The sequence below is a fragment of the Camelus dromedarius genome, chromosome 16 (genome assembly GCF_036321535.1).
Source record: "Camelus dromedarius isolate mCamDro1 chromosome 16, mCamDro1.pat, whole genome shotgun sequence".
NCBI lineage: Eukaryota > Metazoa > Chordata > Mammalia > Artiodactyla > Camelidae > Camelus > Camelus dromedarius.
In genome coordinates, this window is record NC_087451.1 from 54374358 (window position 1) to 54386680 (window position 12323).

A 12323-nucleotide genomic window follows, 5' to 3' on the forward strand; every position below is an offset into this window, starting at 1 on the left:
CCAGACTTCTGGAAAAAAATAGTGGCGTATGACCCAATCACAACTCCCTTCACTTCATATTTAATGAAGTGAACAAAAACCATTGAATAACAGTGTAAGGGAAGAGTATTGTAATTACCCACAACAGTTCCCCAAGAAAGGAAATAGACTAAACTCAGTATCATTCACTCCAAAGAGTGACAGCCAAGGGGTGGGGTACGGGGAGGAATAATCTGCATTCACAGAGCAATATGGCTGAACTCCTAATGTCATTTTAAAAATGAGCTTCCAAATCCAAAAAGGATGGAACCAAATACGTGTGTCTCCTTATCTTTTCCTTCTTTTGATTAGATGGTGATGAAAATGACCTCTGGGAAGAGACCAGTAAAGGAGGGGCTGTGAACTGTGTGGCAGAAGTGAAATTTCCAGGCCACAAACAGAACTGGAAGAACACCCCAAAGCCTATAATGATGAACGGGGTGTACCCTGGACTCGGGTGAGGCAAACCTAGCAACTCCAACCTCTTAACGTTTCCTGTAAGCTCCTTTTTTAACCTTAGAATGCGCTTTCAGGAAATATTTTTTATTATGAAGGAAGATGTATTTTTTAATTCAGCAATTCTCTTCATTCACTTGAGAGTTTTGGGGGTGTTGATTGTTTGTTTGGTGGTTTATTATTATTATTATTACCTTCTGTTAACTAAAATTCAATAGTTTTCATTAAGGAAAAGCATATTCAGTATGATTCCAATATTATAAAAATACTCCTGTCTCTCTAATCCATCTAACGTTAGTGACAATTGTTGCTGGGTGATAAGATTTGAGATAACTTATTGTTGTCTTTATACTTTTCTGCATTGCTTCAATTCTTTAAAAGAATCATGCATCATTTTATAAACACAATTCAGTGTGTGTATAAGGAGAGAGAGAAACAGAGTTAGAGAATTGTAATAATGACAACAACAATAGTTTACACCCTGGGTTCTGTCTATCTGGCACTGTTCTAAACTCTTTACATGTATGAGGTTGAATCATAAGAAATTGCCAGTATTTGATTGTTCATGACCTACAAAAACAGCAATTTCATGTGGTCCAAACTTATATTTACTCCTTTAATCCTTAAACAACCCTAAGATGAAGATGGAGATCCAAAGCTGCCAGAAACACAAAGAGAAATCAAGTGCCATCCTTCTCCAGACGCCCCCCACCCTTGCCCCAGCCCTCATCCTCTAGCCTTGCACTCACACCCTGCTCCACAGGTTAGTGTGTCCCAAAACACCTTAAGAGGCAGCATCAGTCATCAACCTGAGCTCCAAAGGCAGGACAAGTGGCCTTGCTCTAGCTCAAGTTATTCCCTAAATGAAGCCACCTCTGGTTTCTAGGAGCTACAGGGTCTTCTGAACTTCAATTTCTGTTTGAGAGCAGACAGAACAGCTTTGGTACATTTGCAATTCCCAGTGGTGCCCCCATCCATGTCCCCCACCCGGGCACAGAAGCAGGACACACTTGACAGTTTCGTGTTTATTTTCAGAAAGTGATGAAGACAAAAGATATATATTCAAACACCACTCTCTGTACAATAAATAGCCTCCCCTGTTCCAAAAATAAAAATTAAAAAGAAAAAGAAAAGAAAAATGCTCCCTGATACACAACCACCACCCCATCCTGAGGCGTGCACCATCTCCCCATCCCATCCCCTGAGGCGTGCACCATCCCCCCATCCCATCCCCTTCCTCAGGACCCCACTGTCTCCGAGCTGGCAGGGCCCAGGCTGGCTGCTCAAAGTCACCTGGGTCATCTCCCTGACCCTGGCTGGCTGGTTGTTATAAAATTCATGTGCCGTTATTTCCAGATCAGGGATTAACACACACACAAACAAAAACGTTGAAAGTTACTCTACAGAGAAAGAGATCTTGATTATCCAGTCCAGCCATCCACCTGACCCAGACCCTCACCCCACCCCCACCCCACAGAAGAGGAAGCTCTTTTGCATCCCAGACCTTCTGTTATCTGGCTGGGAACCCACAGCCAGAAGCAGCACCAGGTAAATGGCTGTAGTTAGGGCCGAGGAAGGGGCAGAGGACACTCTTTTCAGGTTTCATTGTGGGCCAGGAAGCAAGTGAACCCCAGAATCCTTCTTGGCCCCCCTCTTCCTCAACCAATTACAAAAGGGGAAGGGACAGAGGGAGTTAGAGACCACTCAGTCCTGAGTCTGTGGTCTACAGTAGTTGGTGTCTCCCAACCTAATAGCACTCTTTCTCTTCCGTTCACCACATCACCTGCTCAATTGGGAAAATAGTTATAAAACTGGCCTTCGGTTTCCTTATCAAAAGGAGAAGGAGCCCCCGCAGGGGAGGAACTGTCACCACTGGAAGGATAGGGGGACACACGCCTCCTCTTAGAGTCTCCTTCACCCAGTCCCGAGTCACTGGACTCCGGCCGGATGGGGGTGATGTCAGTCCACAAGGAGGGGGAGCCTTGGTCCTCTGGCCCCCGCCCCTCTGAGGCTCCAGGGCCAGGTTCCATGGGCAGAGTCCGCATGGAGCGGAACCAGCTGGCTGGGCCCATCTTGGGAGGGTATTGGGGGGCCACAGCCCAGCCAGCTCCAGGCGCCAGGACCTCCTGGCTTCGGTAGTAGGACATGGTGGGCCCAGGGGCGGAGGGCAGGAACGCAGGCTTCATGCTGACTGCTCGAAACTCGGCCTCGTAGCTGTGGTCCCGGGGGGGCCCCAGCCAGTAAGGCTGAGGCACCACATCCTTGGCCTGGCCAGTAAGGTCGGGGTAGAAACGGCTGGGAACGGGATACTGGTTGGGGAGGAGAGATGAGTAGTGATCTCCCCCAAGCAATTGACAGTTCGGTCCAGGTGGAGAGGGGACGCTGGTGTCAACAGATGCATACATTCTAAAAAAAAAAAAAAAGAGGAAAAAAACAGGAAGCAAGAAGACAGGGGTCAAGAGCAGAACCATCACTTATGAACCTGCCCATTGCATGTCCCTCCCTAGACCTGCTGGCCCTCCAGGAGCACCCACCCCATGCTTCCCGATGCTCAGAGGCAGAGAGGGGACGTGCTGGAGTCCCAGTCTCAGAGGAACAAGAGGAGGCCTCTGCAAAGGTGAGCTGAACCCAGTGGTACTTACGACTCAAAGTTCTCCCGGAATCCTTTGGCAAAAGGGTTGTTATCAATTTTCAGCTGAGTAATCTAGAGAGAGGGGAAACAGAGTCACCTGAATCCTGAGTCTGTGGCTGGGGAGCTTACAAAATCCTTCCTAGGGGATACTAGGGGCCTGCTCTCCCCCTAATCCCCCTCCCAGGCTCAGCCCACCCTTGCCCAGGCAGCCCCCACCTCCGCATTCTGGTAGGCAGTCACGGCAATGAACTGGGTTTCTTGGAAAGTAAAGATGTGCGCATTGGAAGCGTTGCAGGCTGCCTCTGGCTCTCCATCGTTCACTTCAACGATGTGCAGCCGGGGCTGGTACTTATGGAGGGACTGCAGCACGATCATCTGAGAGGCAGTGAGACGGCTGTGAGGGTGGGAGGAGGAGTTCAAAGGACCCCACCTCCATGGCTGGCCCTGTGGCCAGGCTCAAAAGGACCCTGAGGTCATGGTGGCCATTCCCCTGCCCTGCCACCATGTAACTTCTCCCAGGCCTTCCAACCCTAGTCCCCAGCCTCTTTAGGGCACCAATTCTATCTTCCTGCCCCCTTCCCTATCCCCAGATGTCCACTGTGACCAAGCTATTAGTACAAACAGGGCTTTTCAGGGATAAGGGCATTTTAATAGGACTACTCAACTCAAAGAAACTCTGTGTCCATTTCCTGGGACCACCGGTACCAGCTTTATACCCAATACAGTACACGAGCCATGGCAGCCGGGATTCAGTGAAGAAATCCCCAGGCTGGTTAGTCCCATGTTGGCCTGAATGTGATCCCTGCCTGCCCTGAGATTCAGTTCCCTCCCAAGGTGGGTAGAAAAGAACCAGAGTCAGAGAGGAAGAAAAGTCATTCCTACAGAACAGAATCAGCCTACAGGACCTACTGTGGCCTCAGGGATGGGGACGGGGGTGGGGCTCGCCCATGGGGAGGAGTCCCACCTGGGTCACATTGTTGGAGGCCCCCTTGTTGTTGGTGAGCTTTAGTTTCCCAAATGAAACTTCCTGGCGCATCCAGTGGGCTCCAGTGTTGGGGGAATCGGGGTGGATGTACAGGCGGTTTCCTGTGGACAGTTAATCTCTTTGGCATACAGCCCCTGGGACCAGGCCCCTGGTGATGTGGGACTTCTTTGCCTGTTCTGAGGGGGATGGCAAGAAAGAAGCAGGGAGGAGACAGACGGGGCAGGGCAGGGGGAGGTGTGGGCAGAGGACTGAGCTGAAGATAGGCTACAGCAAAGTAGGAGATGATAAACAGAACGGAAGTGAGAAGTGGGAGAGGATGGGGTGAGATGGAATGGAATGGGATGGGGTGGGGTGGGGTGGGATGGGAAGGATGGAACGGAGAATTAAATACTAGGAGTCACGGGCAAGGGCTTGGAGGTTCCTCCTGGATCCACCAGGGGGCGCCCAGTCTTAGAGAAAAAGTGTGCCCACCGCTCCCAAGGAGGCTTATACCTGGCATGCTGCCCTCAGCCTTTCCACACTGCACCCACTTGCCGCTCTGATACCGCCAGTGGTGCTGGTCCACCAAGACCACGTCCACAAACATCCGGTAATGACTGGTGGGCTCCAGCCCAGCCACAGTAAATGACAGGAATGGGAACATCCGCCTGGGGAGAACAGAGAGACCCACTAATATCCATCAGACCCCCAGCCCCGGGACAGCCGTCCCTTGTGCAAAGGCCATCCCGTCAGTGGTGTGCTGGAGCTGGCTCCCGCCCCACACCAAAGCCAGATGGAGAGGTCCAGAAAGCCTGCCAGCCAGTTGTTAAAACAGCCACGGTTAAAAATTAAATTATATAAACTTACAATTAAATATATTACATTAGAAGCCAAGGTAAGAAATACTCCAAAATCATCACTTCCCAGTTCTTTCAGTCCATTTTACTTTCATCTCTGCTCTTGAGGTTGTTTACGTCTCCTCTGCCCGTATGGTGGAGATACTAGATAATGTGCGCTACCACTCGTCTCTTCCCGACTCTGCGTTCCGTGATATCACGTGGGTAGCTTAAAAGCAGCATTGCAAGGGTATTTACCACAGAAATCAGCAAACACTACGAATCAGCTTTTTAAAATGTTTTTCTTTCAGAGGGTCAGTTGCTAGACATTAGCTGCACACCACTGTCCGTACTCTTCGTTTGCTTCCTAGCGGGGAGCAAAGCCACAAGCCAGCCCCACACAGGATGTTCCTAGTAGGTCCTCATGCCTCACTTCCCTGAACCCTGGTGTGGCCTCAGTCCGTCATCCATCCTCTCCACTGTAGTTCTCATGGTGCTAGCACATGCCTAGCCCCACAGCGCCCATCCACAGGCCCTCCCCACCCCATCGTCGTGGGCCAGATGTCTGCAGTGTGGTCTGCTCCAGGCCTGAGTCTTCAAAGTCCTAGCTGGAACTTCCCATCCACCTGAAAGAGGACTCTAGAGCACAGTCCTTATGTTCAAAGTCCTGGTTCCCGGGAAAAGGAATTTGGATTTGGTGTGCTGTGTTATTGTGCCAGAATATTCGATTCAGAGAAAGCAGCACTCCTATACCACAACCATCTTCCACCAGCTCCACCAGTCCCACTCCCAACACATCACTACAACCAACATCTCCACCACCACCACCATCACTAAACCAACACCTCCACTATCACTACCCCTAACACCACCACCACTACAACCATCATCTCCACCGTCACCACCCCCACCACCATCATCACTGTAACCAGCACCTCCACCATTACAGCCATCACCACACCCATCACCACAACTATTACCTACACTATTACCATCACTACAATTACTCCCTCCATTATCCCCACCATCACTACAACCACCACCTCTACCACCACCAGCTCTAACGGCTTAAACCCTTGCTCTTCTAACCCAAGCAGGAAAGACAGAGTTTTTAAGATGGCAGAGTCAAACTCTCATCAGAATTACTTTTCATTCTCACACACTTCTCCCCTCCTCTGACAAAAAGCCCCTCAGGATGGGATGAAAGGTACTGGTCCGTGAGTCAGGAAACCTGGGGGAGGGAGAGTTCAAGGGGTCTAGGAACACTTTGGGGTAGATTCTAGTTCCCAGAGGGTCCCAGAGCAACATCCCTAATAACCTTGAAAGATCTCCCTGGAGGGCAGTCACAGTCCCATCTTCCCCAGATTCTCCTGGGCTGAGCAAAAGAGACCACTGGCCCTATGACCTTGGATAAGTTAATTCCCAAACCAAACCTCAGTTTCTTCACCTATAAATGGAGATAATAACTCCTGTCCCCCTTTCCTCTGAGAGATGTTAAGAAGTTTGAAAGATGTGAAACTCAGCTCACCGTCTCTCCCGTCCCACCCCCATCCCACCTCCTCCCAGGCCCAGAGCCGTCAAAGCACTCTGGCCTTGCAAAAAGACCCTGAGCAAGAATCCAGAGTTCCAGTTCTAGACCTTTGGTCCCAGGCGCTCGGCCCACCAGTTGACTTGAAAAATCAGAGGTGAGGTGTGAGGCTCTGAGCATTTGAGGGTGGGAGAATATTTTCAACGCGTTTCTACCAATGACTCATTCTGCAACCTATATTGTAACCTGTTCCTATCCAAACTTGTAGGAATAAAATGAGAGAAGAAAACAAATTCATTGAGCCCCTATGCAGCAGTCAGTTCATTGAACCAGTCCTTTGAGACAGCAAATGTTATTTCCATTCAAATGTTACTTGAAGAAAACAAGGCTCAAAGAGGTTTGCCGATGGCTCCCTGATAGGAGAGCAGAGCTGGGGTCTCCTGCAGCCTCCATACCTCCATCCTGCTTCTCCCTAGCAGGAGGAAAGGCAGGTGACACAGGAGGACCGTGAGGAAGAGGGAGAAGAGAAAGGAGATCTCAACTTCATCCTAAAAGTTTAGAATCACCACCAGCTGGGATTCCCAAAATAGCCCCTGATTTACATGACACTTTGCTGGGAGGGAACAGGGAGTGAAGATAGGTCTGGTGCCAAAATGAGCCCCCTACAAAAGACCACTTACCGTTCTGCCCTCAGAGGATAGGGTCCAAGACCCCCAAATTCCTCTGCTGCCCCTCAGGACCATCCCGCCTTGAAATGATCCACAGGGTCTGTATGCCTTCCCCATCCTGAACACCTCTGACAATGCTCCAATTCACTGTCATTAAGTACAAATTAAAAGGAGATGGTTTTTATCAGTCATGTCGGCAAAATGTTTCAAATTTGGTAATATCCAATGTCGATGAGCCTGTGGGAAAGTGGGTCCTCTCGTTCACTATTGGTGGGGGTGTAAACTGGTACCACCTTTTAGGAGTGTATTCTGGTTTTATTCCCTCTTTGTTATTTACTTTTTTTTTTTTTTTTTTTAGGAGTGTCTTCTGGCATCTGCCTATTCAAATGCGAAAAGCACTTGGCATCAAGAGATCGCCTCCTCCCACCAACCTTGGACCCACTTAATAGAAATCCGACGGCCACCAGCAAATGGCCGAACAGCAAGCAAAGCCGTTTTCACCTGCACCCAGAGAAATAAAGCTGGCTGAAAGATAAAAAAAATTTTTTTTGTTTTTAAAGAGCTAAAGCGTTCTCGGAGTAGGAATGTAGAAAAGAGAAAACCAAAATGCCTGAGGCCAGCGATCGAAGATGATGCAGGACTGAAATTGTTTTATCGAGCCCTAACTTCACACATACACACACGAGTGCAAATTGGGATGCTTAACAACAGAGCTACCCAAAGTTATCTTAATTATAATAATCAACTAATCACACCCAGAAAAGTGGGGATTGCCAGCAATTACTGCACATCCACACACCCACACATCCACACACCCGGAGACAGCCGCCTCTCTCTTCCTCTACTGAGAAGGTCTGCCTTCGACTATTCCATGCCAGCCAACTCGGGCACAGCACACAGACTACCTCGCAGAGATGACATGAGGCCCAGCAAACCCAGGAGGCACTATAAGGCCCCAAAGCTCCACAAACACATAAACTTGAACTCCAAAGTCTCCAGTTGGCCAGACAATCTTTTTGTCCTGTTTCCCCTCCCAGCTCCATCTGAGCTGCCTGGCTCCGTCTCTGGACCCCGGAATCACTCCCGGCTCCCCGCCCCATTTCTGCCCATGCAGGAGAGTGTTTCGCTTGTCCACCCTGAGGATGGGGCTAGGGTGGGTGTGAGGGAAGGATCTGGGAGGGAGTGAGTCAGCCCAAGGCAAAAGGCTACGGGGCTGTGAGTGGGCCTGGGCTGGCAGGATTTTTCAAAAAGGAAGAAGGCCGTGGGTGATGTGGTAGTGACTGGTGGGTCACTGGCACCCACGGAAGGACAGGCCAGCCCATCAAAAGAGAAGAACGGAAAGGGAGCTGTTCTCTGAGTCCAAGTCTTACTTTTCAGAAGTCGATAGCAGAAGGAAATGGCTGCCAACTTCCCAGATCACTGGAGCCCAAGCTCAGATACGGGGTGCTGACCCCAGAGGCTTGATCCGCAAGGAGGCATCAAAGGAAGGGGTGAAGGGGCCACTGTCCCCTTCCAACAGTGTCCGACACGCTGCAGTGTCCGAAGCGGTCCCTCAGGATGGATTGAAAGTGTGAGGATTGTAAAACACACACACACACATGCACGCGTGCACACACACACAAAACATTTAGGGAAATTTGATGACATTTAGGAACTTCTTCTCAGGTTTGCTAATGGTATTGTATTTATTTTTAAAAAGCCATTTTTAAAGGTGCACAGAGAACTACTTAAGGATGAAGTAATAAAGTGTCTAGGATTTACTAATTACTTATACTGTCACTGAACATGGTTTCAGACCAGAGGATGGAAGTTAAGTGAGCGAGGATAAAGAAACAAGGCTGGACCAGTACTGGGCAATTGTCAAAGCTGAGTAATGTTAGATGGAGATCTGTTACATTTTTCTCTTCACTGCTGTATATACTGGAATTTTTCATAATAAAGGAAATTAAGTGTGTGGATCCAAACAGACAACAAAATTTGTCAAGAGAGAATTACTCAGCAGGAACATAAAGAACAGAAGGAAACTGTAGGTGTAGAGATGGCGACCCGGACCGGGAGCCACATCGCCCTGAGATACCTCCTGAAACAGCCTGAGGGCAGAGCCACGGCTAGCCCAGCACCCAGAGCCCTGAAGTTCTGGCTGAAGCTCTGTCCATCCTGTCCCTCAAGACTGGAGGGGCAAGGGCCTGGCAGCAAGGCTGTGGGGAGACCCTAGCCAGGCCCCAGGATGGGAAGCTTCAGGACTCCCCAGCAGAGTGGAGGCTTGAGTCCGAGTCTGCTGTGTGAACAAGCGCAAGCCACCAGCCCCCCTGCGCCTCAGTGCCCTCAGCTGTAACTAGGGAGGCCGCTGGGCCTACCTAGCGCACAGCGAAATAATGGAAGTGAAAACACTCTGAATGCATGAAGGCCTTCGGCCAGCGTGGGCGACTGTTTTTACTCCCAGCCATGGGGGGATCAGAGAAAGAAACCGAGGCCAGTTCTGCCAGAGATGGGTGCGCTGTGTAACTTCAGAAGAGTCTCTTACTGTTTCTGGGCCAGTGTCCCTGTCTGTCCAGGGTAGAGACAGGACAGGGTCTTCTGGGTCCCCTCCAATTCAGACTCGATAGGACTGAAGTCGGGGCTGTGTCTGGGTGTACCCAGAGGGGGCTAGGGTTGGAGGGAGCAGAGAGGAATTATCACAAGGCTTAGAAGATGAAGGCCTTGCCAAAAAAGAAAATGCTAACGTTCCTGGGTTCATCCCAGAGAAAGAGGAAGAGCTCAGCAATCTGAAGCTAGTTGTGGTTGGTGGACAGGTCCCTCAATCCCAAGCCACACCATAGAAATCTTGGGGAAGTAAGAATGTTCCAGCAATGTCCAGACTAAATGTCAATCCCGGGGCCCAGCATGGCCTCTCCCCTCTCCCTCCCCAAGTCCCACATTCGGTATCTGCTCTTCAACACTTCCTAGGTCCACTGATGTTACAGCCCCTCCACACATAGGTCCTCACTGGTCCCCTGCCCATGCCGGCCCCCACTGGGCCAGGTGTGTGCACACTCGCACCAGACACAGGCAGGGCCCACTCAGAGTGTTGCTTACTAAACAAATAACACACTAAGTCAAAAGTTTCTCTTTCTTTCCCCATGACGGAGGCTCTCTCCGGAAGCAGCACCCTTGGCCCCAGAACTTACCCTGCATGCACTGGGCTCAGGAAACCCTGAGCCATGGAGCCATGGGTTCCCCAGGATGGACTGGTGACTATCTGGCTAAGGGTGGGGCAGGCTTTCAGGGAACAGGCTTTGAAGGGTAGAGTGTGGGACGAGCTGCCAGCTGGGACCCACAAATCAGCTTCACCTGCTCAGGCTCATGGTCATTTGTGCCCTGGGGCAGGGGACTATGCCTAGAAGGAATCTGTGCCCCCTCCCACTTTACCACCACCCACCCCACACACCAACCCCAACACACACACACACCAGACATATGATCTCAAAGTACTACCGGAAAGGAAACTTGGCGACCGCTTCTCCATGTCACCAAATCCCAGTCTTACTGTCCTCCCCCCGACCAGAGCTGACCTGTACCCAGCAGCAGCAAGGGGGCTGGGAGAGGTGGGCACAGGAGGCCCCAGAGATGAGGTTGAATTGTTGCCGGCCCCACTGCAAGACTCTGCCCTCCCCTCCGTTTGCCCACACGTAGGGGCTAAGAGGTGCCCTGTTCTGTCAAACCCACAGCACACGCTCCTTCTGTGCCCACGGCGCCCCCTACTCAGAGAGCGCACCCCAATGCTGGGTGAAATCATGGGCACCTTCCTCCTAAACCAGGACGCCGGCTCATCGTGCCCTTCTCCTCCACCTCCTTTTTGAGTTCTGCCTGTTGGTGTAACGTCCTGAGAGTAAACAACCCCAGAACTTTCCTAACCCCACTACAACTCCCTCCTTCTCCACAAAGCCTGAGCCAAAACTGTGAGGGACAAGGAGACACTGGCAAAGATTAAGACAGGAGAAAAAAAAGAAAGAAAAACGCGTCCCTGTCTGGGCTGGAAAGACAGAGACTCCCACGGCTCTGCGCTCCCGGCGCGCGCCTCACTCACCGTCCCTGCTTGGTGATGATCATCTCCGTCTGGTGCTGATTGAACTTGGACCACAACAGGTGGTTGTTGAGCGCCACTCTCAGCTTCCCGGACACCTCCAGACCCGCCGGGAGCGCATAGTCCTCGCGAGGCCCCGGGTAGAGGGCGGCGCGCGGGTCCGGGGCCGCGTAGCCGTCCCCCGGCTGGTAGCCCTCGGCGCCCGGCGTCGGCGGGAAAGGCTCGCCCGCCCCGGGGAAGCCGGAGGCCTGCGGCCGGGGCGGGTAGGTGTAGGCTCCGAGGAAGCGGCCCGGCGGGGCGGGCACTAGGGCGCCCCCGGCGTAGGGCGCCCCCAGGCTGGCGCCCCCGCGACGGTCGGCCGCATCCTGAGCGCTCGGCTCCGGGTAGAAGTAGCGGTTCTGCGGGTCGGCGCCTGGCGCCCGGCCCTCGTCGCTCGCTGGCATTGGCTCGGTGCCCGTCAGCATGTCTCCGCAGCCCGGCTCCACGATGCCCATCCGGGGCTGGCTGGCACCTTCCCGCGGCCGTCGATGACCGGCACCTCTCCGCGCGGGGGCGGGCGCGGGGGTCGGCGGGGCCGAGGTGGGCGGGGGCGGGGCCCAGGGGGTTGGGGCGGGGGCGGGGCCCCACCGGAGCCCGGGCTCGGACGCCTGGGTCCTGCGCCCGCGTTTGGCGGGCGCGCGGCAGCTCCCGGGCTCCCTCTCCAGCGGGCCGCTGTCACTAGCGTCGCGGCGCCTTTGCTGTGACCTTATGAAGCTCTCCGGTTCCTCCCCACCCCACCCCCGCCACCTCGGCCCCGCCCCGCCTCACCCCGCCCCTCGTGGCTAGTACTGGGCAAACTCTACTCGGTCGGTGAGGACTGAAGGGCCCCTTCTATGTAGACCAGCGAGACACCGGGAGCCTCGTAGTTCTCGCTCAAAGACTTTGCCTTCTGGGAGAGTCAACGCCTCCACCTGAAACGCCAGCCTGTTTCTCTCCTCTGGACCCTCGTGGAAATTCAACCCACACTTGAAGCCTCAGCTCAAAGGCCCCCTCCTACGGGAAGCCTTTGGTGATGGCCCAGATGGGACTCACAAAGCCTTCTATCAGTACTTGCAGGCTCGGAGCCGCTTCACCCAGGAACATGCAACAGATATTCACTGATGCCCAGTGTGTGCCCAG

The 12323-nt window shown here is 52.5% G+C and overlaps 1 protein-coding gene across 1 annotated transcript; it reads right to left on the reverse strand.

Annotated features, from left to right (window-relative positions):
- Window positions 1–1484: 1484 nt before the first annotated feature.
- TBX21 (T-box transcription factor 21) lies at window positions 1485–11749 on the reverse strand. The gene is made up of 6 exons (XM_011000733.3): window positions 11169–11749; window positions 4584–4738; window positions 4071–4192; window positions 3323–3481; window positions 3117–3178; window positions 1485–2880 (listed from the first exon to the last, which is right to left on the reverse strand). The coding sequence occupies exons 1-6, from the start codon at window positions 11657–11659 to the stop codon at window positions 2262–2264; spliced, it is 1608 nt and encodes a 535-aa protein (XP_010999035.2). The 5' UTR covers window positions 11660–11749; the 3' UTR covers window positions 1485–2261.
- Between the last annotated feature and the right edge of the window lie 574 nt (window positions 11750–12323).

Coding starts and splice junctions, on each gene's coding strand:
- TBX21 (XM_011000733.3), bottom strand. CDS start 11,659: ATGGGCATCGTGGAGCCGGGCTGCGGAGACATGCTGACGGGCACCGAG. Junction 4,739..11,168: donor ATCATCACCAAGCAGGGACG/GTGAGTGAGGCG, acceptor TGTTCTCCCCAG/GCGGATGTTCCCATTCCTGT. Junction 3,179..3,322: donor CTGCCTACCAGAATGCGGAG/GTGGGGGCTGCC, acceptor CCCTCTCTCTAG/ATTACTCAGCTGAAAATTGA.